Here is a 25,728-nt window from a genome sequence, read left to right on the forward strand (position 1 = left end):
CAATCATAATGATGTCATCGGCCGGCCTCCCGACTTAAACCAGCCAATGGCGTCTCAAGCTGAGCGCTACAGTAAAAAATGAGCCAAAGGCGACCGCGTTCACACCAGCACAGAAACCAGTACGACGCCGCTTCGCCAAGGCCTAATTTGCTTTGAAAATGACCCTGATTTGTACTATTTGCATATTTTATAATTACATAATTTAATAAAATTACCATATATGTACTAAATATGAGCACCCACTACTATATTTACTAAATTCCCATGTCTTCATAACATGCATTCACAATGCAACTCCTTGCGAAGCATAAGAATATCAGCGCATCGTGGTTAGATGATCTTAGTCAATGGTCCTCTCTGGGTTTATACAGTTTGCTGTATAAATATTACAAGTCATATAATAGCAGTTGTTCGTGGTGTCTTTGAATGTTCCGCTTAAGAATTTTGCAGCCACTAATCATTAGTGTTACAAAGGAAAACATAGCTACTACACAACTAAAAATGCTTTTAGGAACTAGAAATGTTTAAGTATGAAGTAAAAGTCACAGCCAAAAAGCCAGAAGATCAAAAATGGCGTTAACGAGACTGATTGTTCTTGATGCGAACCACAAACAAACGAATCGCAGTTGTTTCGAATATGGATTTCAGGCCGTGAGGAAATGCCTAATATTTTCATGCGCATTTTTTTCCATGCATCGCTTAGCATACAAACTAGACAGCATGTTAAGACCAAGAGAGAACGCAAATTACACTTTTCAAAATCAAATGTTAAATACAGCGGGTTTACGCAACAATAAATCCACACTATTAAGAATACATTAAACGATCTGTTGCGATCTTGGTTTCTTTACTGAATTCAGGCTTGGAAAATAATACTCGGTTACAGGGAATTGTCTTTACTGCTGACTCAACATAGTTTTACTTCTTCGTGTCGACGTTTGGCAATAGATTCGGTAATCTGCATACCCCAGTAACAAATTGTGCACCAAGAAAATCTCAGAGTTCTGCCACGCACCGAGGCGCCAATGGCACGATGCCTCAGTGCAGAAATGGTTAAGGCGTGCAACTTTTTGTTAGTTCTACGGGTGTTCCTATGCATGGCATGATCTTACTGGGGAGGCCCAGAAGCAGAAGTGTTACTACGATGACTTAAAGGATGGCGCTGAAAACACCAGTTGCTAGACAGAGGCATGGATCAGCAGCGTGCATATTTAGATGTCAAATACACTATTTGAAAAGCGATCGAAAACTCTACAGCTGCTTTGTTGCGAAACTGGAACAGCCCGACTAGTACGTGGTAAATAATTGAGAAGGCTTTAACGTCATATACACAGTCCTTCCTCGTGCTGCTTTTCTTTGACCCATTTTAACTACCAGGCTTCACAAATGAGATAATTTGCATCGTATGGCAGAGGAACCTTGACTGGCTGGCAAGAAACGTGCCACATCCCCCTTGTCACGCACGATGAGATCAACAGCAAAGAAAGGCTCGCCCGTGATATTTCAAGATCGATACGGTGCGGCTACAACGATCCCTCTCTATGCTTATAAGATAACCGCGATCATGCACAGCTACGCTTTATATTTATGTTTCTGAAAAAAAAATCTGGCGCTTTTTCTGCGTTGCAGGACGGAATCAGCTGATGTCCGCTTGCTTGCTGCGCAGATCGTTTCGTTGCGCCCCCCCACTCCTCCCAAATCCCTCACAAAAATCTTTCAAAGTAAACACTACGGCGAAATCCGTCAACCCCGCCGTTACTAAAGTCGCAGGAAACTCCGGCGTGGAAGCGCCATGCTCGTATGCACAGCCCAGATGGAGTGAATGCACACGTACCTATACAGCGTGATCCAGCAGCAGCCGCCGTCTTTTTCTCAACAAAATATTTTCGCTTTCTACAAGCAGCAGTAAAACTTTTTTTCCCTTTATAGGCGTCACTTCCTACTGTGCCGTCCAGCCCCGCTGCTCTATGCCACTGTTACACTGTAACACCAATGACGCCCAGCTACTAGCATTAGCTTCTTCTCCGCGATTACTTGCGTTCGGACGCAGCGAAGCACTTTGATGCTCGTCTGAAAGCAATAACACGCCTTATTCTGTCATGTACAAACAGCACACTATTCAGAGTGTTAGTGTCGCTTAATTGCAAGGTGTGCACACTGCAGCCATCTAACGAGAGTGTTGCAGCATGTGCATGCAGGATTTCAAGTGTACATTTCAAGTGTACGTGTGTTTTAATTGAATCACTACAGAAACTACAAATGTTTAATAACTGCAAATCTGCTCCAATGAAATGCATCCAGTGCTTCACATTAAGTCGCTTATATATTCTTGAATACTATTGATTGTGTGGAGTACTTTGTATTGCTGGGCCTACTTTATGATAAACATCTGAAATATTAATTGCAATGTATTCCAGATAACGTCTTTTTGAAGGATATTACTGCATGTACAGACATTGGCTAAGTACTTTTGGATCTCCGTTTTCGTTTTATTGCCGTGTGTTAGGCTGCTATCGCGGTTTTTCTGTTTTTTTTTATTATTTATTTAAGAGAGATGATTTGTTTAAAGTACCGCTTTGGACATTAAACATCTGATCGCTGTTTTGATTAGAAGAAAAACAGAGCATAAACCTCACTAGTCATTTACTACGAGAAAGTCATGTATGTGGAGGAACAAGCAGCAGTGCAAACGTAAGGCTGACACGAAATGTATACTCCCGCCCTACCTTTAAAACTTGTTGATCCAGACAAACAGGCAGGAAACTGTATATGGGGTATTGTATTACAACACTGACCATGCAGAAAGAAAAGGCCTATGTGGAATATTATTTTGTACTATCTATAGTTTCCCAGAGTTGCATTATACTTCCTTCAGTGCATATAAGTTTTCCGGTAATTTATGTAGTTTGATGACGTCCCAACTGGTAAAAAATCGTGTTCGGTGTTTGCGGCGCATTGTAAGCTGTGCCGTCACACACTGTCTATATGTAGACTGCAGTGACGCCAACCCCCCGCCAGGCGTCCCCATATTGGATGTTAATTAACCTCTCAAATAAAATTAATTAAGCTTACTTACACAATTCTTGGATCACAACGCATTAGTCTGATATGTAAAAGTCTTACAACGTTTTTTCTAAAAATGAAGAATCGTTCATCTGTGGAAGTTAACGTAACAGATTTAGACTGTAGTCAGATTAGGTTTGTGTTTAACCATAAACACGATTGAAATTAAATCCATTGCAAGAGACCTTTGTGGGGGGTTTTTCAGTGACAGATGGGGCACATTGTATGTGGATGCAATTGTTCAGCAATACCCATACTCATTGGTTTGCAGTGGCCTTATGAATTGTATTGGGGTTCATATAATAGAGGATTGTGATCGCGATCTATGAAAACGGACATCCTCAGCTGCTGGACTGAAGCCCTACATTGGAACTTCTTACTCTTTGCTGAGTCTTGATTGAGATGGAAAGACCCCAGTAGCTGGATCTAGCTTTCTTACCCTTTCTGGAACTTAGTTATGTGAACTTTAATAAAGGCTTTGAAAAAGTAGACGAGCCGGGTATGACAGACCACACCCTGTCTCCATGGTATACTGTGTCCATTTTTGCAAATCGTTCAGCTATTTAAAGCCGATCTGGAAGAGCGCCACCTGTTGGTGAAGTGAGTGCACGTACAATGTTTGTGTGGCCAATCAGAATAGGCGATACAGTAGTCCTGGGTAGAGGGGAGATAACGGTGTAAGTGGTCTAATCTTAGAACAAGATCAACTGGTTACTGCATTAGCCGCCCACTTCGGATCAGCCTGTTTGTTTGTCTGAGCCGAATGCGAATGTGGTTTATATTACATATTTTCACAGTGAAAAATATTTATAGCAATACCAGAGCAAGTAGAAAAAAATACTATATGGTTTTTGGCCGTGAGTCAGAAAGCCGTCACAGAGGTTGACAAAGGGCGGTGAATAGACCCTTATTTTTGAAAGGTGGAGTTCAGTTGTTTTGCCAGTTCGATAAGAGCCATTACGTAAGTGCAATAGGAAAAGTGCTCACATACCAAACCATAAGGCAGCGAAAACAATGCGAGCCGCAATATCCTTCTTCGATATTCAATAGTAATCATCGCTTTTACGATGTTGACGACGACTTCTTCGCTCTTCGGAAAACATCGTTTTTTAGACGCCTTACTTTTTAGGCAAATTTTAAAATCATGAAAAAACACCTACGCATATCTGAAATGGTTGTTAGAAAGACTTGTGCGAGTTTTCATTTGTATACGTTATTAAACATTTATAAAGCATGTGAACTAAAGAGCTGCAACATTTTCTTCATTTGCATTTTTTGTAGATCACAGCAGATTTGCTGCAATGCAGCTTGCGGTCACAGATGAAGTTTTTTATATCAGAAGATGCAAGAGCTATCCCCATTTCAGCAGGGTACTCAGAGCCAGAGAAGGGAGCTGAAGTCATCCCGCAATGAACAGTGATAGTTTTACCTTAAAAGATAGTTTTACCTCAAACTATTTAACTTACCTTATACTTAATTTCCTTGCGTCTCAAATAACAAATCTGGTTTGACTGAGAAGCAGCCTGTAGGTAAAACAACATTGATCAGATTTAGAAAGTTATGGATCGGAAAGTATAAATCCAAACCACGATTTTGTTTCAACCAACCAGCTGTGCCTCTGATCAGGACGAAGAGTCACATTCACAGAGTACTAATCTGGTTGGCTAAAACAAAATCCTGGCCCGGAGTTATACTTTCTGGACCTGAAATTGATGCACTCAGCAAAACCAACATCGGTCCAGCACAACGTAGATGGACACAAGGTTTCTTGGTTCTTGTGACTAGAACTGCACTGTTTGCAATACGTAAATCGCCGATCTGGCGAGGGCTCTGATTGCACACTGTAGTGCGTGTGAATGTGCAGAATATGCTTTGCAGACGGTGCCTTTTATAATCACACTCTTGGTGGGTGTTGTCGGCTTTAAGTGTTAGCCGATCGACTCGTTTTCGCACTATACCGCCTAACGAACATCGGCGATGGTCTAAAGAAACCAACTGGTTTATTTGATTTGCGGGAACTGAAATTGTTTTGCGGAGGAAAAGGCGTCAGTCCCTAATTACAGCACAGCTCGTACCACCCAAGTACAAGCGAGTTTATTCACAGGCTTCTTGTTCTTATAGTCCATTAATCAGTAACCGATCCCGGCAAAAATCAAATCCTACTGAAAATAAAGGAAATCAAATGCAACAAATGGCAGTTAACTGAAACAAACATATCAACTTTACAGTACAAAATAATACATCATATAGTCATCTACACTCTGCGATTCAATAATGGGTAAGCGCTGGAAGAAGGGAAGGACGGATGGATGGTCTTCTGCGTCCCTCAATTCTGAAAGCGACGGTCTAATAATGCCTTAAAAACACAATCTGTCGGATATGTCAAGATTTGGACATTTGGTCAATACAATGAGCATTTAAGAAACATAAACGCGCAAGGAGTGTTTTTTTTCAGCATGCTGAATAATATTTATTTTAAACTAGTTTATAAAAATAAAATATAAAACTATTTTAAAGCAAAAAAAAATGCTGTACAAGGCATTGATATGGTACAAATGGAAAACAATAATTACAGCTCTTATATACAATCGCGACTCATTCTCCTGCATTCATTTCCCGTAACTGTACATTCATTGACAGCAATGACAAAGAATAAATAACAAAAATACAGTAAGGCGTCATATATGTGTAGATAAAAACACAAGTGTTACGTTGAAATGAACAAAGGCTGACCTTGCTTTCTCTGCAAGTGTGGCCAAGCGCAGAAAGTGACAATCTGTCTTCTGCGTGGTGAAACGTGGTGGGAATAGACACCCCGATTCAGACACATGGCTAAGACAGAGCAGAGGTAGCCAGGACAGCAGTGGGGAACAATAAGGACACTGACACATAGAGGGGTATAGCGCAATCTGGGAATAAATTAAACAAAAATACTACAACTGGAAGTGGATAGAAGCACAAGCGTGAAGTCGCCAGTGCGCCGATTCTGAAACTAAAACGTCTTGAGAATCTGAAGGATAACTTACGAATTGGTTCACCTGCTGCTTGCTCACCTCCATCACCACTGCACATATTTCAGAGTTACAAACCTCCACATTTGTATGCACCTCTATTAAATACGTCTAAGTATATTGTTAAAGTTGCCGCTATGCCGTTAGCATATCTATACACACAAAAACAGAAAGACGGAGAGAAACTGATTACGGGGACAGAGAAAGAGAGAGAGAGGGGTGGACGTAAAGAAAGACAGAGAGCAGCTCGAGTTGTCTGTTGAGTTGCAGTCTCACTCAGAGGATCAGTGCGGATCCTGACTCCTGTAGTCACTGATACACAGACATCTGCACATTTAAACAACCATAAACACTCAGAGGATCAGTGAGGAGGGCTGAGCACATGATTTAATCACCTGCCTATGTGGTAAAGAACCACACATGCCTCAGCAACTGGTAACATCTGCCCAGGGACAAAGGGAAAATGCTCCCTGTCCCAGGTGAGAAAAGCATCCTTTTACATACGGTTAGCCAGAGAAACAACAGCTTTTAAAGGTCCAACAGGCGTGTTCCATGTGAGCAAACCGGTCAAAACAACATATGAAGAGTGTTCATGTTTGTGTCCGGTATGGTCTGCTAGAGGTCAGATCAAAGGTTCTGTAGATGGGGAAGCAGCCATAGCATCTAGACTGAAACAACGCCAGTTTTGCTACACTTTCCTGCTGTTTACCAACAAAGACACCCAAACCAAGTCTGATATTTAGTGAAAACGAATAGGTGTGATCCACATGGCACCCAACAGGCCAGTCATATTTATCTGCAAACATATGTGCTTCTTCGACAGACTAGCCAGCATTTCATTTCAGTGACAAATTTCACATATTCCTCTTTTTTATTAGTCCTGGCATGCAAAATGTACCAGATATGGTGGATTATGCATTCATATATGCATAATAGACAGTGCCTATGTTTGCGGAGTCAGTCAAGCACATGAGATATTTTCCTGCTGACATAGAGTAGATGGCGTTACATCATGCGGCACGTTGCATGATGGGAGTCACAGGCATAGTTTAACAGCGGGGGGCGCGGGGGGGGGGGGTGGTTAAGGATATTATACATAGCAGTCAGGCGACAGACTGCCTATAGCTGCGGGTTTGGGATTACGGCACATCTCACAAAGGGTGCAGTGCGTCGGGGCGGATGCAGACGCTCGCTAGTGCATGCAGGAGTGCCTGTTAGATTTCCATCTATAGCAGCTTAGGAAGCAGGACGGAGAAGAGGCGCCAGTCAGCTGGTTAATCGCGGCTGGATTCGAAACTCCCCACGACGTCCGTCTCCGGCGAGTAACGCTCGAGATTTTGGCATACGGGTAACACCCGACCGATGGAGTACAGGGCTCTTACTGTTAAAGCAAAAGGTTACCTTCACCAACAGTTAGAGCGAGTGTACCGTGGGGGGGATTGTAGGCCAGCGCTAAGACACTAAGAAGCGTTTTCGCTCAGGTCATGGGTTTCAGTCAAGGCTGGTTGTCTGAGGCAGCACTTAATACTAAATAATACAATTAAATATTACAAGAATTTCATTTGTTTTTAACCCACCGATTAATACAAGTACAAAAAACAACGCCTCCCCCCCCGAAAAAAAATAAAAATGTAGAGTGAAATCTGCACGGTTGCATTTTCTTTTCCAAATGGAATACTTTCTTGTAGTGTTGCGGTGAAGGTTTTAAACAGCCTTTGAAAAGCAGGAGTGTGGACTGCAGCACTGCATCGCCCGGCTGGGTCTGCTACCAGTCACATGCATGTAGTGTCAGTACAAGCAAGTAGCGCACAGGGACTTAGCACAGGGGCTAATACCCTTCTGTCTCTATGCACTCAGTGATGCACTCTAGAGGCCATAAGGAGAAACACCACCTCTTCATGATGGGCCCTCAGTCCAGCTACATGCTTTTGGGGGGGGGGGGGGTGTTGTGTTCAAAAGAGCATTACCCTAGCTGGTCATGTCAAAGGTGTGTCAAGACTGAACCCGGTGCATTACACCCCCTGGAAGTAAAATAAATATGTATGCAACTGGCAGAAAATTACCATAAATTGAGAAACACTCAAATAAATGCATCTACACCCCAAACTAGAGCTTAGTTACAGTCAGAATGACATGAGATTCTGAGTTGGGTCACAAACCTTCTCTTCTCTAGGGCCTCCCAGACTCACCCCAAACATTTACCTATATTTCCAGCTGGGCACCTGGATCAGGAAATCAGGGCCAAGGTTATTACAGCAGAACCCCACGCCTTGGGATTCAAACCAACAACCACTGGCATATAAGCCCAATGATCTGCTGGACAGCTGTCTGACTTTGAAGCTGGAAATAAAGCCACTGTGACCAGAGCGCAGGTGGGACACACAGCAGGGCCCGTGAGTGGCATATGGCAAGGGGGCGGGGAACCAGGCCCAGTTGTCCAATGAGAAGGCAGTACACAGGAAGTGGGAGGTACACAGTTCTGCCAATGAGGACCAAGAATCTGTTCTCATGTCTGGGGGGGTAAGAATAATGACCTATAATCTGATCTAACAAAGCTGAATAAATAAGTTATTAAATATGTAAAGGTGAGAGGGAGGAGAGCGCAAGGGAGCAACCATCTGTAGTGTGAGAAGTGTGTGTGTGTGTGTGTGTGTAGCATGGGGTTGTTCACTTATGCCACACAGCCCAGCCCGTTATGACAGCACTGCAGACAGAGCACATGGTCAGGATTCGGGCTCTGAGGACTATCTGCTCAGTTTTGCGGAGCACTTGCCCTCACGGCTGCAGCCTTTGCCCCGGGGTGGTTGGAAGGAGCTAGGGCAGCGAGGCGGGGGTGACCCCGAAAGACTGGGTGGCGAGCGGCTCGCGCACGTGCTCCCGCCGCAGTGTTCAAGCCGGGAGGGGGAGGAGCTGATGGAGCGCTGGAAAGATGAGCAGCTGCGAGGGGAGGCGCTGGAGCTCCGGTGGGCGGGGGGCGGAGCCCCATGTGATGACGCCCTCACGAGGGCGGGGCCCCGCACCCTGGGAATGCCCCCGCCGCCATGCACCAGCTGGGCTAGGCAGCTGAGAATATCAGCATCGCTGGCACTGCTAGCGCGGACCCGGGTAGCGGCGAAGCCTGGGGGATGAACGACGGGCGCATGTTAGACACGCACAGCGCCATCTGCAGGCCACAAGGGGAACGGCGCTTACCTGGTGTCTGCAGCAGAGCGGCTTGGCGGCTTTCCCGGGGGTGGGCGTGGCAGGAATTGGCCGGTCGTCAGCTGCAGCGGTGGCTCCGGGGGAACGGGCCGGGGAATTCTGCTCTTACGAGGCTGCAGGCCACACGAGGAGGACAGCGACGGAGCCTCCTCACCAGGGTGGGACTCGTCATCCTGGGAGCGGTCCGACAGGAGGGGCACCCGCAGGTCGCATGAGAGCGAGGCGGGGACGGGGTGCCCCTTCTTATGCAGCAGCTTCTCTTTGGCAGAGGGAGACCCTGACAGGGAGCCAGGTTCGAGGACGGGGATGCGGCTCAGCCGATGGGTGGGATCTCGTCGTGGGGCGGGGGATGCGCCTGTCATGTCGGCGCTCTCCTCCACGTCTCCATCCACCTCCTCTGGGGGGAGCTGGCTTGGTGCATCTTCAAGAGGCCCTGGATCGGTCATGGGCTCCTCTGGTTCAGCAATGGCCATGGCGATGTTACCACTCTGAGGCTCTCCGGGGGGCGAGATCTGCCCATTGGGGATGGCAGGGCTGAAGGGTGATTTGGGGGACAGGGGGGACCGCGCCGATGCTCGCGGGCTTGGCACAGGACTGGCATCTTTCTTGGCAGATTCTCCATCAGGAATCTGATCGCTCTGAGGTGGGGGAGGGCTGCCGGGACGGCTAGGGGGGCGAGTGGCATCAGGGGCTCCGCCCGGGGATGGGACGGCATCGTCACACTTCTCCACCAGGGGGTCCTGTGGGGCGCTGTCGGAGGCACACTGGGAGGATGGCGTGGGGGGGTTGGGTGCTGTCAGCTAACCACAGAGACAGGGAGGAAAAAAGGACAGGGAGGGGGGTTAGGAGCCAGATCCTGGAAGGAGCGTAGTGAGATAAATGGGAATCTTCTCAGCACACCGTGAGTCCGGAGGAAGGGAGGGGGCACAATCGAGCACACCACTACTGTGGGGGGGGGGGGGGGGGGGTCACAGAGCACAGCACTATGGCACAGACTGACACAATGAGCAGGAGGCTCACAGCACACAGACACCAGGACCCAACACAGAACTTCTAAAAAAGGTGAGACCGTATAGCCAAGGAGAGTGAACAGACCAACAAGAACAATGAACGTTCACCTCGGCCATGCGGGGCACTAGAGGAGAGAGGGAGAGAGGGGGGAGACAGCATCAGAAGGCGAGGATGCTGTGAGGCCTAAACCATGGTCGAGCGCTAAACCCCAGCCCACCAATCACATGACAGGAAGCTTTAATGCTTGGCCAATCAGAGCTTTATATATCAGCCAAATACTGTCAGATCATGTTAGAGGAGACAGGAGAGAACCATGAGGGGGATCTTTCATAAAACGGGGAGGGGGTTCTGCATGGTGGGAGCTGAGCAGGGAGGGGATGGGCGGTGCTCACCTGTTGCAGCTGGGCACGGGTGATGCGGATGACGGAGGGGAACTTGGCATTGGCTGCCCCCGCGGGGATGGCTGGCAGCCTGCGGTGCACAGACAGGGGGCGCTGCTCTGCATACTGGCTGCGGTGCAGGGGGTCTGACAGGGTGGTTGGCACGGTGTGGGGGCTTGGGGAGCGGAGGAGCTGGGGACTCGAGGTCTGACTCGCGGGCTCCTCAGGGAGGGGCTGTGAGCAGAGTGGGGGCAGCTGGTTTAAATGCTAACATCTGCAAAAGCTCTAGTCTGAAATACCCACACAGAATATCCTGCAGCAGCACTGAAAGGCTCGGTGAAGGTGATGACAGGTCTTGTTGGTTGTTTAAATGCAGAGAGCCAGGATTTAGTGACACAGAGGGGATCACAGTGCTTTCGCTTTAGGACTCCTCTCAAGTTCAGGTCCAGAAAGTACAAATCCAGACCAAGATTTTGTTTTAACCACCCAGTTGAGAATAAATTGTCACATTCACAGAGTAATAAACTGGTTAGTCAAAACAAAATCTTGGTCTGGATTTGTACTTTCTGGACCTGAACCTGAATAAGCCAATCCACCCAAATGTCTGCAGTCCTCCCACCCCACAGGTCCTATCCCAAAGCCCCACTTCCCTACCTGCACAGAAGTCCCCTCAGGTTCAGCTGAGTCAGTTCTGGTGCTGGGGGGAGGTATTCCAGATGGTTCTGCCTTAAGTTTCAGGCCTTCCCCTGGATCCTCTCCTCCCGCCGGCCCCTCTACCCTCAGCACCTCCGGCTCCTCCTCGGAGGGGCTCCTGGGGGCCTTGCCACCGCCCTGGTAGTCACGCAGTTCCTGCTCACGGTCCACCATCACCCAGTCCGGTGAGGCCGGGTCCTGCCGGTCCGAGCTCAGGTGGACGGCCACGAAGCCACTGCTGACCACACCCTCCCCCCGCTCCGGGGAGCCCGTGCCCTGGGTGGGCTCCTCGCTTGGTTTCCCGGCCTGCTCCTCTCGTTCAACACTGGGAGGCCCTGACGCCATCCCTGCTTTGTTCTCTTTCATCTGCAGGGAGCTGCCGAACTGCTTGATTAAGCTAAAGAGAAAGAGAGAGAGAGGGAGTATAATTTTTCGCCCTCACACAGCATGCCGTCACTCTCACTGGATTGTAACTGTAACCGCAGTTACTGTAACCCTCATCAGCCCCTCCGCTACATGCTGCGGTAATAACCGGCCGGCTAGACAAGCGGTGCTACTGACTAGGCCTCCAGGAAGCGCTCGGTGCTGGGCTTGGGCTCCAGTGTCAGTCTCTTCTCCAGCTCGAAGCTGTGAATGTTGCGCAGTTTTCTTAGCAAAGGGGCCTCGCGGTCCGGGGGCAGTGCCTCGGAGCGGACACGCAGCGGAGACCCCGGTATGGGCCCCGCACACGGACTCTGGGGGCCCGGGCTCTGTGTGTGCTCCTCGTCGGTGGTCATCTGTCAGGGTAGGGGAGGAGAGAGAGGGGGGTCAGGGATGTCAGGGTTACGGCGCGACCCGTGGAAAGTTTCTGGCATGATGACTTGGCATTTCACGGGGAGGAAGGCCAGCGCCGTCCCTAGGTCCCAACCTGGCTCTCTAGGGCAAAAACGACCCATGGCCACCATGTGACCAGATATGCATCTTTTTGGGGAGGGGGGGGGTTCTGGACAGCAGTACCTGATAAGCATGCTTCACGTACCTTACAGATGCCCAGTCGGATGCGGGCGCGGTTGCGGTCGAATTCCTCCCAGACGTCAGCCTCCTGTGGGCGTGGCGTTGAGCGCTCTGGGACGCCATGGTTGTCCCCATCGCTGAGTTGCTCATCCTGCAGTACCTCCTCCGTGTTCTCCCGCTGGAGGTCGCCCGGGACCAAGGAGGCGTTGGCCATGCTGTGGAGGACCGGGCAGCGAGTCACGGGGGGAGAAAGACCAGCAGCCAACCCCCCCTGCCGTCCCTCCCTCCAGTGCAGGCAGACGTTACACGTAAACTGCTTTTGGAACCAGGAATCAAACTGGGAGATGACCATCATTTTATAGCAGTTGCTTTCTGTCAGGCCATGTTTCTCCTGGTTGTCAGTCAGGCTGGTCATTACTACAGCAGGGCACACATTTGCTCCCTTTGTTCCCTGTTGATGAGGTCATCAACACCCCCCCCCCACCCCATATCCGTGCCAGGGAGCGCTTACCCCAAGTGCGCGGGTGTGAAGCGGGTGTGCTGCTGGGGGCTCGGCCCCAAGGCGTTGATGGCCAGGGTGCCGTCGCCTTTCTCCCAATCAAATGGGTCGTTCTCCAGGATGTCGGCCGCCTTCATGCTGTTCTCGAAGACTGACATCAGTAGCTGGAAAACAGCAACGCTCCACGTCATTCGGGGGCGGCCCCTTGGCCCTGTGACGTCACACAGAGTCTAAAGGCCTCACGCTTATCGTCTAACAAGACGCTGCGCATGAGGCATTTACGGGAATGTGGCGGGGGGCCAGACTAATTCCACATCTACAGTCACAAGACAAAATCTTCATCCATCCATTGATCCCTCCCTGAAGCCCATCTCAAGAAACGAAGGGCACAAAGAAGGGCTTACCCCCCCAGGACAGGATGCCGGAGACAGCAGTTCACCAACTGCATGTCTATGCGATTCAGTTTATCAGTCAAATAAATGATATTTGGTTTTCATCCGTTTTGCAGCCAAAAGCCCCTGGATGTCAGTGACTGAAGCTGATGACCCTGATACCTGGTAGTCAGGCTTGGTGTAATAGTCCAGCCCGCTGATGTGATCCAGGAAGACGTTGAACTCCGGCGGTAGGTGCTTCAGCATGAGGCTATGGTCGTATACCTCCTTCATCTTCCCCACCTGTTCCTGAGTGGGGGAGGGACAGCGCACAGCTTTAGAGCAGAGCCGGGGCTTCCCGGTGGGGGGGGGGGTGGGGGGGGGGGGGGGGGGGGGGGGGGGGCTAACCTTGTCTTTCAGCTTCCGCCAGGGCAGCTGGCCAACCAGGAACTCCACCAGCATGTAGAAGAGTGACCAGAGGTCATCATGGCGACCCATCTCCTGTAGAAGTACAGGGAGGACATTTCCAGCTTTGGGTCAGCGGGGGGCAGGCCTCATGGTGGGCGGGAGTGCCTGGGGGATTCCAGAGGCTTACCTTGTTCTTGTGGGCATTGACAGAGGCGTAACGTACGGTACCCCGGAAGCCAGCAATGGAACGAGGCTGCCAGATAGGGTGGGGGAAATGAGAAAAAGCAGAAACAGTCATTCTATAGCAGACACGCAGAAAACAGGTGTGGAAACACACAGAAAATCACAGACAGACACAGACACACACAGATAACAGACAGACACAGAAAATCACAGCCACATACAGATAATCACAGACAGACACAGAGAAAACAGGCATGGACACACACAGATAATCACAGACAGATACAGACACACTTAGATAATCACAGACAAACAGACACACACAGAAAATCACAAATACACACAGCTAATCACAGACAGACACAGACACACGCAGATAATCGCAGACAGGCACAGACCCATGCAGAAAATCACAGACAGACAGACAGGCAAGGACACAAACAGATAATCGCAGATAGGCACGGACAGACAGGGACAGGCACAGATAATCACAGACAGATACAGACACACGCACACAGATAATCAAAGACAGGCACAGACACACACAGAAAATCACAGACAGGCACAGACACACACAGATCATCACAGACAAACACAGACACACACATAAAATACAGACAGACAGACAGGCATGGACACACACAGATAATCACAGACAGGCACAGACACACACAGAAAATCACAGACAGACAGACAAGCATGGACACACAGATGTAATCACAGGCAGGCACAGACACACACAGATAATCACAGACATACACAGATATTCACAGACAGGCACAGACACATACAAATAGGCACAGACAGACACAGACAGGCATGCTTACAGGCCGAACTTCCTGGCAGGAGTTTGTGAACTGACGCGCCAACCCAAAGTCCAGCATGTAGCAGGTCCGGAAGGTGCTGCAGAATCGGCCCATGGCGAAGTTGGACTGCAGATGGAGTTAGAACAGGCGGTTGCGTGATACTCTCACAGGCACACTGGGCATGGGTCTATCTGCGTCTGTGCTGGACCATGTGACCCCCGCTGCCACGCCCCCTCACCGGCTTGATGTCCCGGTGCAGGAAGCCCACGGAGTGGATACTCTCGATGGCCTCCAGCATCTGCCGCCCGAGCCGCAGGGTGGTGCTAACGGTGAAGGTCCCACGGGCCATGCTGCGCCTCAGGTCCGCCAAGTTCCGGCCCTGCACAGCAGAGGGCGCTCAGTCACGGTCAGCGGCCCCCCCATGACAGCCACACACTCACGCCCGGACCTGGACGTACCTGCAGCTCCATAACCACGTAGCTGAAGCGGTCGTTACGGCCGCAACCCACAAAGCGGCACACGTGGTCCTTACCTGCCAAAGAGAAAGAGAGAGTCTGCTTAAGGCCCCATTTGGGATACCGCATGAGATTCCCGGTGGGGGGGGGAGAGGCAAATAAACACCGGCTCACATGTTAACCTCTAAACAACAGAGGTAATTAGAGTGATCACAGTGGGGATGCATAGTATTCTATTTTACTGAACACAATGACCTAACCCTAACCCCCCCCCCCACCGGGCAGGGAAGTCACATGGCCATGCCCAGGTTAAAGTTAACGAGCTGTGACCAACAGCAACAAGGCAAAACGAATGACGTGCAGGAAACAGATTGCGCAACACACAGCTATCCCCGCCCCAAAGGTTGACAACATCTTTCTTGTCTTCCTTCACTCCTGACATGCCTGATCTGCTTTCAGACCAGGGCTGTGTCATGCGGCACCCCCTCACCTTGCAGCTTCTTCAGCACGGCCACCTCCATCTTCAGGACCTGCTTGGGCTGCTTGGCCGACTCCACCTTCAGCGCCACGCTCATGTGCAGCAGCAGGTCCACGGCCTCGTAGATCTCCCCAAAGCCACCACCCCCGATCTTCTTCAGCTGCAGGGGGCGCATGGGAGTGAATGTGGGAGGTGTCAGATGAGGAGGTCGACTCCCTCCCACCAAGGCTACTCAAATGTTCTTTTTAAATCACAAGCAAACCCACTTCTCCACCCAGCCTGGGGCGGCACAGCCGTACTCACTACTGGCGCAGCTGCGGTACTCACCACTTTCCATCGCTCCTTGACCAGCATGGGCGTGCTGAGGATGTCCGGCTGTTCCCCTCCCCCGTTCATCTTGCCTGGTCCCTATGGTGTTCCTCCTCGCGTGTCGCAGGACATTCGCTGGTTGGGGGGGGGAGGGGGCAGAGAGAGTATGCATACTTGACCGTACTTCTATTCTTGTGTACCCCTTTTACGTCATCTTCTGTTGCGGAAGAGCAGTTCCAATCCTCAAGTACAGGAGCACAGAGGACGGCAAAAAACCCCGGATGCCGTTCATGCCACACCCCAAATATCAATGTGATCAATCCCATGATTCACTGCACACCAAGTTTGTTCTTGGGAGGTAAGTTGACAAGACCGGTCTTGCCAAGACCACAAGTACTATCTTCGCGTTCTTGGTATTGAGGAACGCCCAGAGAGCTGCTTACTGGGACAGCAAATGGGCCGTGGGATACCTTCTCCTGTCCTGCTTCTCACAAGTTCTCAGAGAACCTCTCTCACCAAGCCCCAAGGGGCTTTCAGAATAGGCTTGCTCCATAACCGCATGGACCATCGGTAAACTGCTAAGGCTGAAAGGCAGCCCTAGGGCCAAACAATACAGTTAAAGCCCATTCCTAGATAATCAGTAGATCAAACTTTTAAAGACGCTATGATGATTTAACATATTTTGCATCCCCCCCCCCCCCCTTATTGCACATTGTAGCATTGTATCGACCCTCCGAGGAAGGGTAACTAAGAAGACTCCACGTCTCAGAAAACAAAAGTTTAAAAGCAGGTTTCATTTTATATGAAAGATGCTCCACTAATTACACACAGTTTGATTGCTTTGCCGTTCCTGTCTCTACACAACGATTCTGGCACTGGTCACGCCGACCAGATCTCAGACTAATAAGTGGAAACCTCACTACCAACAGTCTGAAGTCAAGAGGTCGACCGTGGAGTCTCAGTGAACCTCAGTGAACCTCAGTGAGCCAAAGACGAGGTGACCCTGCCTCCGTTCACCACACGCAGCTTCTTTAGGTCGTGGTGAAGCACTACTTCGTAAATCTCACAGGGAGAAAATTTACAGACCCAGCCGACCACGGGAGCTAGAGAGCAGAAATCAGTCCTAACGGTAGATGCAGATTTCCGAGGCCCGACATCAAACACGAAGCTCTTTTCTAACTCAACTCTAATCAGCTGTGTATTTCGAAGTGTCCTGCGGCCTGGAACATGAAGCTTGCATTCTGCTGATCAAAGATAGACACGTGCCGTCACTACACCTGCTGTCGACGGCGGGATGCACACAAACTCCGCCCAACAGGCAAAATGTTCAGAGTGCCTGACCCATTTTCCACAGACTCTCTGCAATGAGTCGAGACGCTGACTGTAGTGTGTCCCCAGCTCCACACGCAGGTGGCGCTGTTCAAATCAACTGCCACGGCAAAGCTCTGGCAGCAAATACTTCAATTCGTCCTTCATCATTTTTGCGTCGGCTGTGTGCAAATGCATGGGCTGCATCCTTTGAAGAACGCAGCCTACAAAGGCTATGCCTTCATAGACCGAGTCCTTCAAAGGTCAAACAGAAAGTGCTATGGAATGGGACGGTCTGACCATCACCAGCTGCTCTCGCCCTTACCCTTGTGTCGTGAAGTCCCCCTCCTATCTCCTATCCGAGACACACCCACTTTACCTCAACGAATCTTGAGATATGTTGGGGTATGAAGGATCCATCGGGTGGATCCTTTGCGACTCGGCAAAAGGATGCATTTCTGGACCGCATTTGAAGGAGCCTTCGAACTGGAACGGCCGCATGGCACCGCAAGTGACACATTTGCTCTTCAAATGCAGGCTTACAAGGATGCAGCCGCAGAATTTGCACGCCACCAGTGTCTCCACAATGCTGACTTGAGATCATGACCTGCAATGCTCTGGCGGGAGCGGCACACCGATCACCAGTGACGGTCATCCGGGAGGAACCGTCAGCAAGTTCCGGTTCCTCTGCATCTAGATCTCGGGCTGAGGTGGACAGAGAACACTGGACCAATCGTCATAAAAGCCGGTCAGCTCGGTCACCAACTAAAGGCGGGTGTATCATTCTTCATCAAGCCTACACAGAGCTTATGCCATAGCCTACGCTAGTGGCCTGCACCATTGCGAGCATTTATACTTGAGCACTGGTGTTGTGCATCTCCATCACTGAGGCTGATGCGATACACATCTTGATGCATTGCCAAAGATACAATACAGATACATAAAAAGCAACTACTAATACTATGATTCACCCCTATTGCAATGCAGTGTGATTCAACATGATATGATGTGATGCAAAATAATATGACACAGATAGTTTGATTTTATTTCTTTGGTTCTTCTGAAGCAGACAGCAAAACATAATTTGATGAAGGCTGATGGGTGGCATAATGGGCAAAGTGGTCATTTATCAGCCAGTTATCATCCAGAGTCATCTTTTGGGGGCAGCACGTGGATCAGTGGGCTAAGCCTCTGTGCCTGTGATCAGAAGGTCGCTGGTTTGAGTCCCAGCCTCAGCAGAACAGCCACATGTCTGTGGGCTCTTGAGCAAGACCCTTAATTCCCAGCTCCATGGATGCTGCTACAGGTGGCTGCCCCTCACTGTTGAGCTTGCTCGCACCTATGTGTGTGGCATGGAGAGTCAAATCAGGTGGGCCAAAAATGAGAAGCAATGTAATTAAATAATATATCAGATATTACCAACAGAAAGATGTTAGAAATGATGCATCCCAAGATCATGTCAATTTGTATCCGGGGTGATCTCATCATGAACTTTTACGCCAGTGAGATGACTACACAGGCTACACAGATCCACGTAATTCCACTGAACATGACCTCACGAACAGCGTTACCCAGTATTGTATGGGGAAGCCACAGCTCAGGACAGGAAACCATAGAGGGTTTTGAGGCCACATCAGAAGTTTATAGAGACCACACTGGCATCCATCCATTAGATAAGCATCAACTGCTACTGTAACAAATACATCACGGGTTCATCTGACTGAGCCAAAACCAGAAATAACCAATAGAAAGGGAGTTAAACAGTGGATGATAGACAGCACATGATAATCCCACCCACTGATATTACTGGCTGATTCTGTGATGGGTTTTCTCACTTCAGCTCCTTAGTCTTCACACTTTACAGTCACGCTGACCTGGTCTTATCAGGTAGAGTGGAGGCCACGTTAGCTGACGACTCTCTGAGCAGGCGTGGGAGCCCGCCAATCACAGGGGCATCGCAACCTCACCCTCGAACTGCAAGAAATCTTACGCCTGCGTCATGCAGAGAGGGAAATCGCTCTCTGGGGGGATAATTAACTAGATAAATATTAAGAGTGAAAAACTGATGAGAAATCATTAGTGCGTATCAGGAGGTGAAACTTCAGAGCGTTTTGAGCTTGAGGATTCAGGTGTTGCCTTGGTTCAATGTGTTAGATGTTCACATATTTACTCAGGTGTGAATATTGGAGTTTATATGAACTAGCATCTCTAAAAATGGCCTTGGTTTGTGTGGCCTGGGACAGACAGGAAGCATAACCAGAGCAGACCATGCACTTCATGCCAGTAACTCCAAACTCCTCAAAGTTCTGTGCCTGATAAATGAAAAATTAACGTGTAAAAATATAACCATGAGACTTTCTGTGGTTATCAACTTACCATCACAGGTAGGTTTCTTGACTTTGCACACTGTAAACACCAACCTCAAATAAATACACTTTGCAAATGAGGACATTCTATTCCTCAGCTGGCTATATAAAATATTGTTTTGTATTTTGAAGACAATAATGAACGAGTGCGGGACTACCAAAGTAGGCTTGCCAATAAAATAAAATCACCATATAAAAATCCAACAGCTATAAGACAAATGTGTTCATTCTTTAATAAACAAAAAAGTGTTAAATTATGCATGTGGCATGATTCTGTATGCCACCGAGCTACAAAGCCAGAGGAGAGACGCATCAGCAGCAGCCCTGTTCTTGGGCCAGAAAACATCATGTGCTTCTTCTGAGTCGTTGTGACTGCAGACCTCGAGAAAAAATCCGTAACCCAAATTACTGTTACATTTACAGCAAGAGAGACAAATGCTGGCAAAAACAGACACTAAACCCACAGCGTCCACACAGCAGACTGACCAAGGGAAAAACCACTTGATCTTTCATTATGAACACAAGGCGGAGGGAGGCGACAGAAACACATCCCCACTGCAGTCACACCACGCCCCACGGCTGGGGGGGGGAGGAGCATAGCCGCAGGCATTTGAAACCAGAGACTGGGGTCACATCGATTCATCATGGAGGCAGCTTTATCAAAGGTCAGCTCGCAAGTGAGCCGGGACCCAGTCGCATAATCAGTGCAGGAATCACACGCTAGAGCCTTTGAAGGGCTACCAGTCTGACTTGGCTCTTTCGGTCCATATGGCAGGTGTGATTACTCAGCAGAAACTGCGACGCGCATGAAGCGGCCTCTCGCTGCAGAGGGGCCGCGCGATAATCGCAAAGAAAAATAGAGCAGCAACACAGAAAACATAGGACAGGTCCGGTCCAGGAACAGGGCAAAGGAATCAGGGTCCGATACTGCTGAGCTAGGGCCGAATGCAGGAGAACCATGAGAGAACCACGCACACAGAGACTCGTTATCTCAGCTGGAAATGCCAGGACGCCATCCAAGATGCATTTTCTTGTAGGGCCATTTCCCTGTCACCACAGCGATGCTTGGCACTCCAGGGAAACCGAGATATGATTTAGTTACAGAGCAAGGAGGCGTGGAGGGCAAGGAGTAATTGCACCGATACGACAAAGTTTGCCCGACCAGATGGAGGCTGGCCATTGTGTGCGTCCAAATCGCCATGGCTACAGCAACGAAAGTAACCATCGAGGTATCGGTGAAGGAATGAGCCGGTCCACTTAGAGTTTCCTTAAATAAACCGGCTGCAGGAACATCGCAACAAAAAACTTGCAGGGGTGCAAGGCAGTCAGCGATGGTTTAGAATTCCCGCAGAATCAGTAAAGCAGGGGGAAAATGCCGGCAACACACCCAATTTATTACTGCAGAGAACCAAGCATGAACGGTTGAGAGAGATAGACGCGGTAGGGCACAATGACTTTGGGTGGGTCACAATGACTTTGGGTGGGTCACAATGACTTTGGGTGGGTCACAATGACTTTAGGTGGGTCACAATGACTTTGGGTGGGTCACAATGACTTTGGGTGGGTCACAATGACTTTGGGCTGCATCAGCCTTTGACTGGGTCTGCGGCCTCTCGTCCAAACAGGGGGACGATCGCACCCGGTAGCCCCAAATCCCAGATGGCTCGCCATTCTTCACTTTTTACACTGTGCGGAAAGAGGCCTGCAGCTCGCAGCACCAATTTGACCTAAGATAGTGGGATTCTACCGGTGAACACTTATCCAGCGGGACGCAGGAAGGCAGCAGTGTACATGTGACGGCCGCCAGGACACACAGCCACAGGCTTCTCTCCTCACTGTACTGAAGCCGACTTTCATTACGCCTTGTTGAAGCCATCATCAAGGAGCAGCTTGAAAATCAGGGACTTATGGTTTGATCCCAGGGGAAGCGGGTTGGAAAATGGATGGATGGATGGATGGTTTGTCCCCATCGCCTGCCCAGTAAATCAAATCATTATTGAGCCATTAACCCATCTGCCCCAAGGACCCCTGCTGACCATGTTCTCTTCGATAGGATTTACTTTCAGGAGACAACGTTCCAAAGAACCTCCATACCTACATAAGGAAACCGAAGGCTAAGGTGACTCATCTACCACTATCTTAGTACATTTATCCAAGTATGCCAAAGATGACATGGGTTTCTTTCCTTTCCCAACTTGAAGGTGAGAATCAATTCAAAGCTGTGTAACAGAACCCAGATTTTACAAGGTCGAGGGACTATTGGCAGTTGTCTTGAGACAAGACACCATCACCATTTTGATGTAAAATATGGACACCAGGCTAGGCAACAAACAGAAGGCCTTGATACGTGGCTTCTAACTTTCCCAGTACAGCTTCCCAGCAAGTGATTGAGCAGGTCTGTCCCGAAGCTCTCAGACTAAAACTGTCTCTCTTATAACCTTTCCAATGTCACTGGTGTCTGAGAACAGGTCAGTCAAGGAAGGGTGTTCTTAAGGTTCCAGGCAATACGAAGACCTGATGATCCGGGGCAGGATGACTTGAAAAACAGCTGGTACAACACAACACAGCCAAACATGCAGTCTACAGGGGGTGTGTCCATTCGTGCTCTTGGTGGGTGTGGCTTTTGTTGTGTTCCAGGATGTATTGGGAATATTAGTCACTGTTTCAGTAAAACAGAAAGAAATGACCCCACCCAGGTTTTTTGCAATGCAGATACTAGCTGTAAATTGAAATGTAGCCCACAAATAAATTGCCCAACAGGGCAATGTTATTTCTGTTAAGACTTAATAGTCTACTGCGAAATGGAACATGATTTTTCGGACAATTGCTTATTGTTCATTTATACACTTTTTGTGTATATGTGTTTGTGTGTGTGTGTGTGTGTGTATATATATATATATATATATATATATTATATATATATATGTACACATATTGTAGACTGTTGTTGTTTTTATACTGTTGTGCTTGAGAGACGCCATTGACCGGAATCAAATTCCTTGTGTGTTCGCTCACATACAGTACTTGGCCAATGAACGCGATTCTGATTCTGATTCTGATGATGAGAACTGATCTGTGCTGAACTGAATTCCATTACCAACTTCTGGGGTCTAGTTGTGATCGATTCATTATCATAATCGTTTCAATTTTATAATCATCATTACATCCTTTACCCAAAGGAACCAACTGAAGTGTTGAGGGGACCACTTGAGGGGGACGCAAATAGCGTAGTATTATACTATTACCTATGTATTAATTAACCACAAACTAAGTGTTAGTTACATACTGACCTCATGCGTGGTCATCATTAATGAATTCTGACACATAATTCATCCCAAGCAATTACTATGTTTGTTACTAAATCAATTATTCTTTAAATCTTGCTGAACTACTGAAGGAACAATTGAAGGAACAAGTAATAACGCAAGTGAAATGCTGATGTCATCTTTATTCATCATTAACGAATCATGACACATCTTTCATCTTAAGTAGCGACTGTATCTGTTCAGGATTTGTACTTCAGCAGTAACTGAGTTCCTGCAAAGTATTTGTGTCCCCTCAAGGAAAGTGTTACCGAACTTTTCTTTAAGTATTTGTTTTTTTGTACATTTCACTATTTGACTTAAAAATATAACATCTCTTGGGACTTGAACCGATAACCACCAAGCTTAAACCCGAACACAACCCGGCATCTCAAGGTGACATACACAGCATCAGTTCATATGGATGCTGCCCAACCCTGTCTAGGCTTTTAAAGCCATTTTCCAGTTTGTTGAAATGCAGGTGTGGCCATAAATGCAAAACTCCACGGCCAAGCACAGTTTCCCCTTTGGTGATACCTAATGCCGCATATCAATGCCTCTGTCTATCCACTGTAACCTTATCACATTTTAACAGCTCAAGAACAGGCCTTCTGACATTTCATATGTCTCCCGAGCTTCACCACCAGTGTGCAGTACGTCCTTGCAGGTACTGGGGGGGGGGGGGGGGGGGGGGGGGGTGACAGGGGAGTCTTGGTGCTGGATCTGGGAACTGGGCATTGTTTTTGCTGACTTGAGGAATTTTCAGAGCAGCATCACCTCTTGGTCTAACTAACAGCACGGTCTGGCAATGCGTGGCTTGTGAACATGAAAATATATTATGGTTATGGGGAAAATTAATGATTACACGAGGTTAAAATAAAGGGGTAGAGTCCAATTCCCATAATGACAGCAGCACAACAATGAACATGAGAAGGCTGGAAATTTACTGAAAAAGTTATTTTCTAATTCTTTATTCAAATTATCTTTGTGATTATCATTGTTGTCATTATTATTAGCCTATCCTACTAGATTTCTTCTGTATCTATGGGGAGATGCTGATCAGAATCTCCATCCTGACAGAATGCGGTGAGTTAGCATTGATTGAAGACTGATGTCCCACTGCGGGATCAGTAAAATGGTTGTATACCTGCTGTCACAAAGGCATAAATCAGTTCCCCTTCATCACTAGGACATCTCTTACATCCTCTGCCATTCTGTCACATAACCGGGCTAGACAGTTATCCACCCCGCATCAACACTGTAAAAATTGCATCTGTACTCGGGCAAAGACAACTCATTTCAAGAGTGAGAGCGTACTGGTGCCATCAATGCATCTTTTCATGTTTTTCAGAATACTGCCCCGTGCTCCGGTTTTTCTTAACGAGACCTCAGATCAGATGGCGAGCTACGCACTTTTAAACTAGCCTGTAACCTGTTATTGCCACGTTTAGCCGACATGATCCATCCATGCAATCTGGACCTTTACGTTTTTCATCTGGAGAGATTGCGACTTATCAGGCCACATTACTATCCCCCCCTTGGCCAGTTAATTTCGGGAGGATCGCCCGCAAACCCGCAGCGCTGGGACGGATCGCGCCGGCCGCCATATCCGCAGCGCATCCCCGCCGCAGCTCCCTACACGCCCCGGCATGCTAAGGCTAATCCCGGCTAACTAAGCGCCGGGTTGCACGTCGCCAAACTCGTTTTGCCACCCGGAGATCCACATTTGTCGTCACGCAGCGTTTTCCTGGCCGCTGGCCATTCCTACCTTTGTCGGTTTATTTATGATCCGATTTCCGGGTGTGGTAAACAACAACAACCAAAAAAAAATCCTTTACGTGCGCCGTGCGTTGTGCATTCCCATCGCGGCGAGGCGTCGGCTTTTCACCGGCTGCCGAGTGATAGATGATTTATTTTACAGTTGTACAGTTGGCATGGCTGAATCAAACTAACTGGAGCCTTAAAGAAAAGGGGGGACGTTCCGCTTGTGCTCGTCATGGCCACAGTGGGCATCTGTCCTTCTGTACGTCACAGATCAGCCCCCCGGTCCCGGAGCCCCGCTAGCGCTCCCAGCAACCGCGATCCCCTCCGGCTAGCAAAGGGACCCTCTCTCATTAACCGCGGCCAGCGTCCCGCGATGCCTCGCAGGCGAGCGCCTCGACACCGCCCCCGTGGCTCCAGCCAATTGCTCGTCTCAGACCGACTCCACGTTTCACCGATTCACATTTTCTTACAGTCATGCTCAGTAAATATCCCTGCCTAGACATATTCATAGGGATTCGTTTTATAACGGTTAACAGTTCAGGCCTTTCATCACGTCGCAGCGTGGGGGCGATTGAAGCCGAATGCACATGGACTCAAGCCGTGAGAGACGATGCTCCCCGTTTCATTCAAAAGAAGGAAAAAGCTGTTAGAACTGAGATAGAACAGGAAATTAAACAAAACCACTGTATCCGTTCCTAGTATCATCTCTCAATATATAGGGAACTATTTTGCCACATTTGCTGTATCATGTAAAAGTGCTACACAGGGAGTTATATATTTATATTACCTATTTTATGTAAATACGTAGGAATGAGTAATATTATGACTAATGATTATTCAGCCTAGGGAAATGAGTAGTCTGAATGCAGGGAAATATACTGTATATCTATTTTCAGTCCTGGTCTTGCCTTATCTCCATGAATATGCCTCTGTCATAGCACCATTATATTTGCATTTTTAGTAGATGCCTTTATTTTTTGATCAGCCATTGTCTTGGGGGTTATGGGTCCAGTGCTGAAATTACTGCAGTACATCCAGTCAGGGGCGCTAATATGCATTTTGGACCCCCAACCCAGACCAATCCAATTATATTGCAATTTCTTAGGGCCCCTGTTGCTCAGGGCCTC

General features: G+C 48.4%; 1 protein-coding gene across 1 annotated transcript; it reads right to left on the bottom strand.

The window, feature by feature from the left end:
* Positions 1-6,926: 6,926 nt before the first annotated feature.
* LOC125714511 (tau-tubulin kinase 2-like) lies at positions 6,927-25,167 on the bottom strand. Its single transcript, XM_048985200.1, is given in 17 exon segments — positions 6,927-9,178; positions 9,180-9,192; positions 9,267-10,075; positions 10,679-10,900; positions 11,321-11,756; positions 11,921-12,135; positions 12,378-12,567; positions 12,864-13,015; positions 13,406-13,531; positions 13,631-13,723; positions 13,818-13,883; positions 14,641-14,745; positions 14,858-14,998; positions 15,078-15,151; positions 15,565-15,712; positions 15,880-15,996; positions 24,606-25,167. Coding segments are annotated over 16 exon segments (3,219 nt in total). The 5' UTR covers positions 15,949-15,996; positions 24,606-25,167; the 3' UTR covers positions 6,927-8,818.
* Positions 25,168-25,728: the final 561 nt, after the last annotated feature.

Source organism: Brienomyrus brachyistius, chromosome 19 (genome assembly GCF_023856365.1).
Source record: "Brienomyrus brachyistius isolate T26 chromosome 19, BBRACH_0.4, whole genome shotgun sequence".
Lineage (NCBI taxonomy): Eukaryota > Metazoa > Chordata > Actinopteri > Osteoglossiformes > Mormyridae > Brienomyrus > Brienomyrus brachyistius.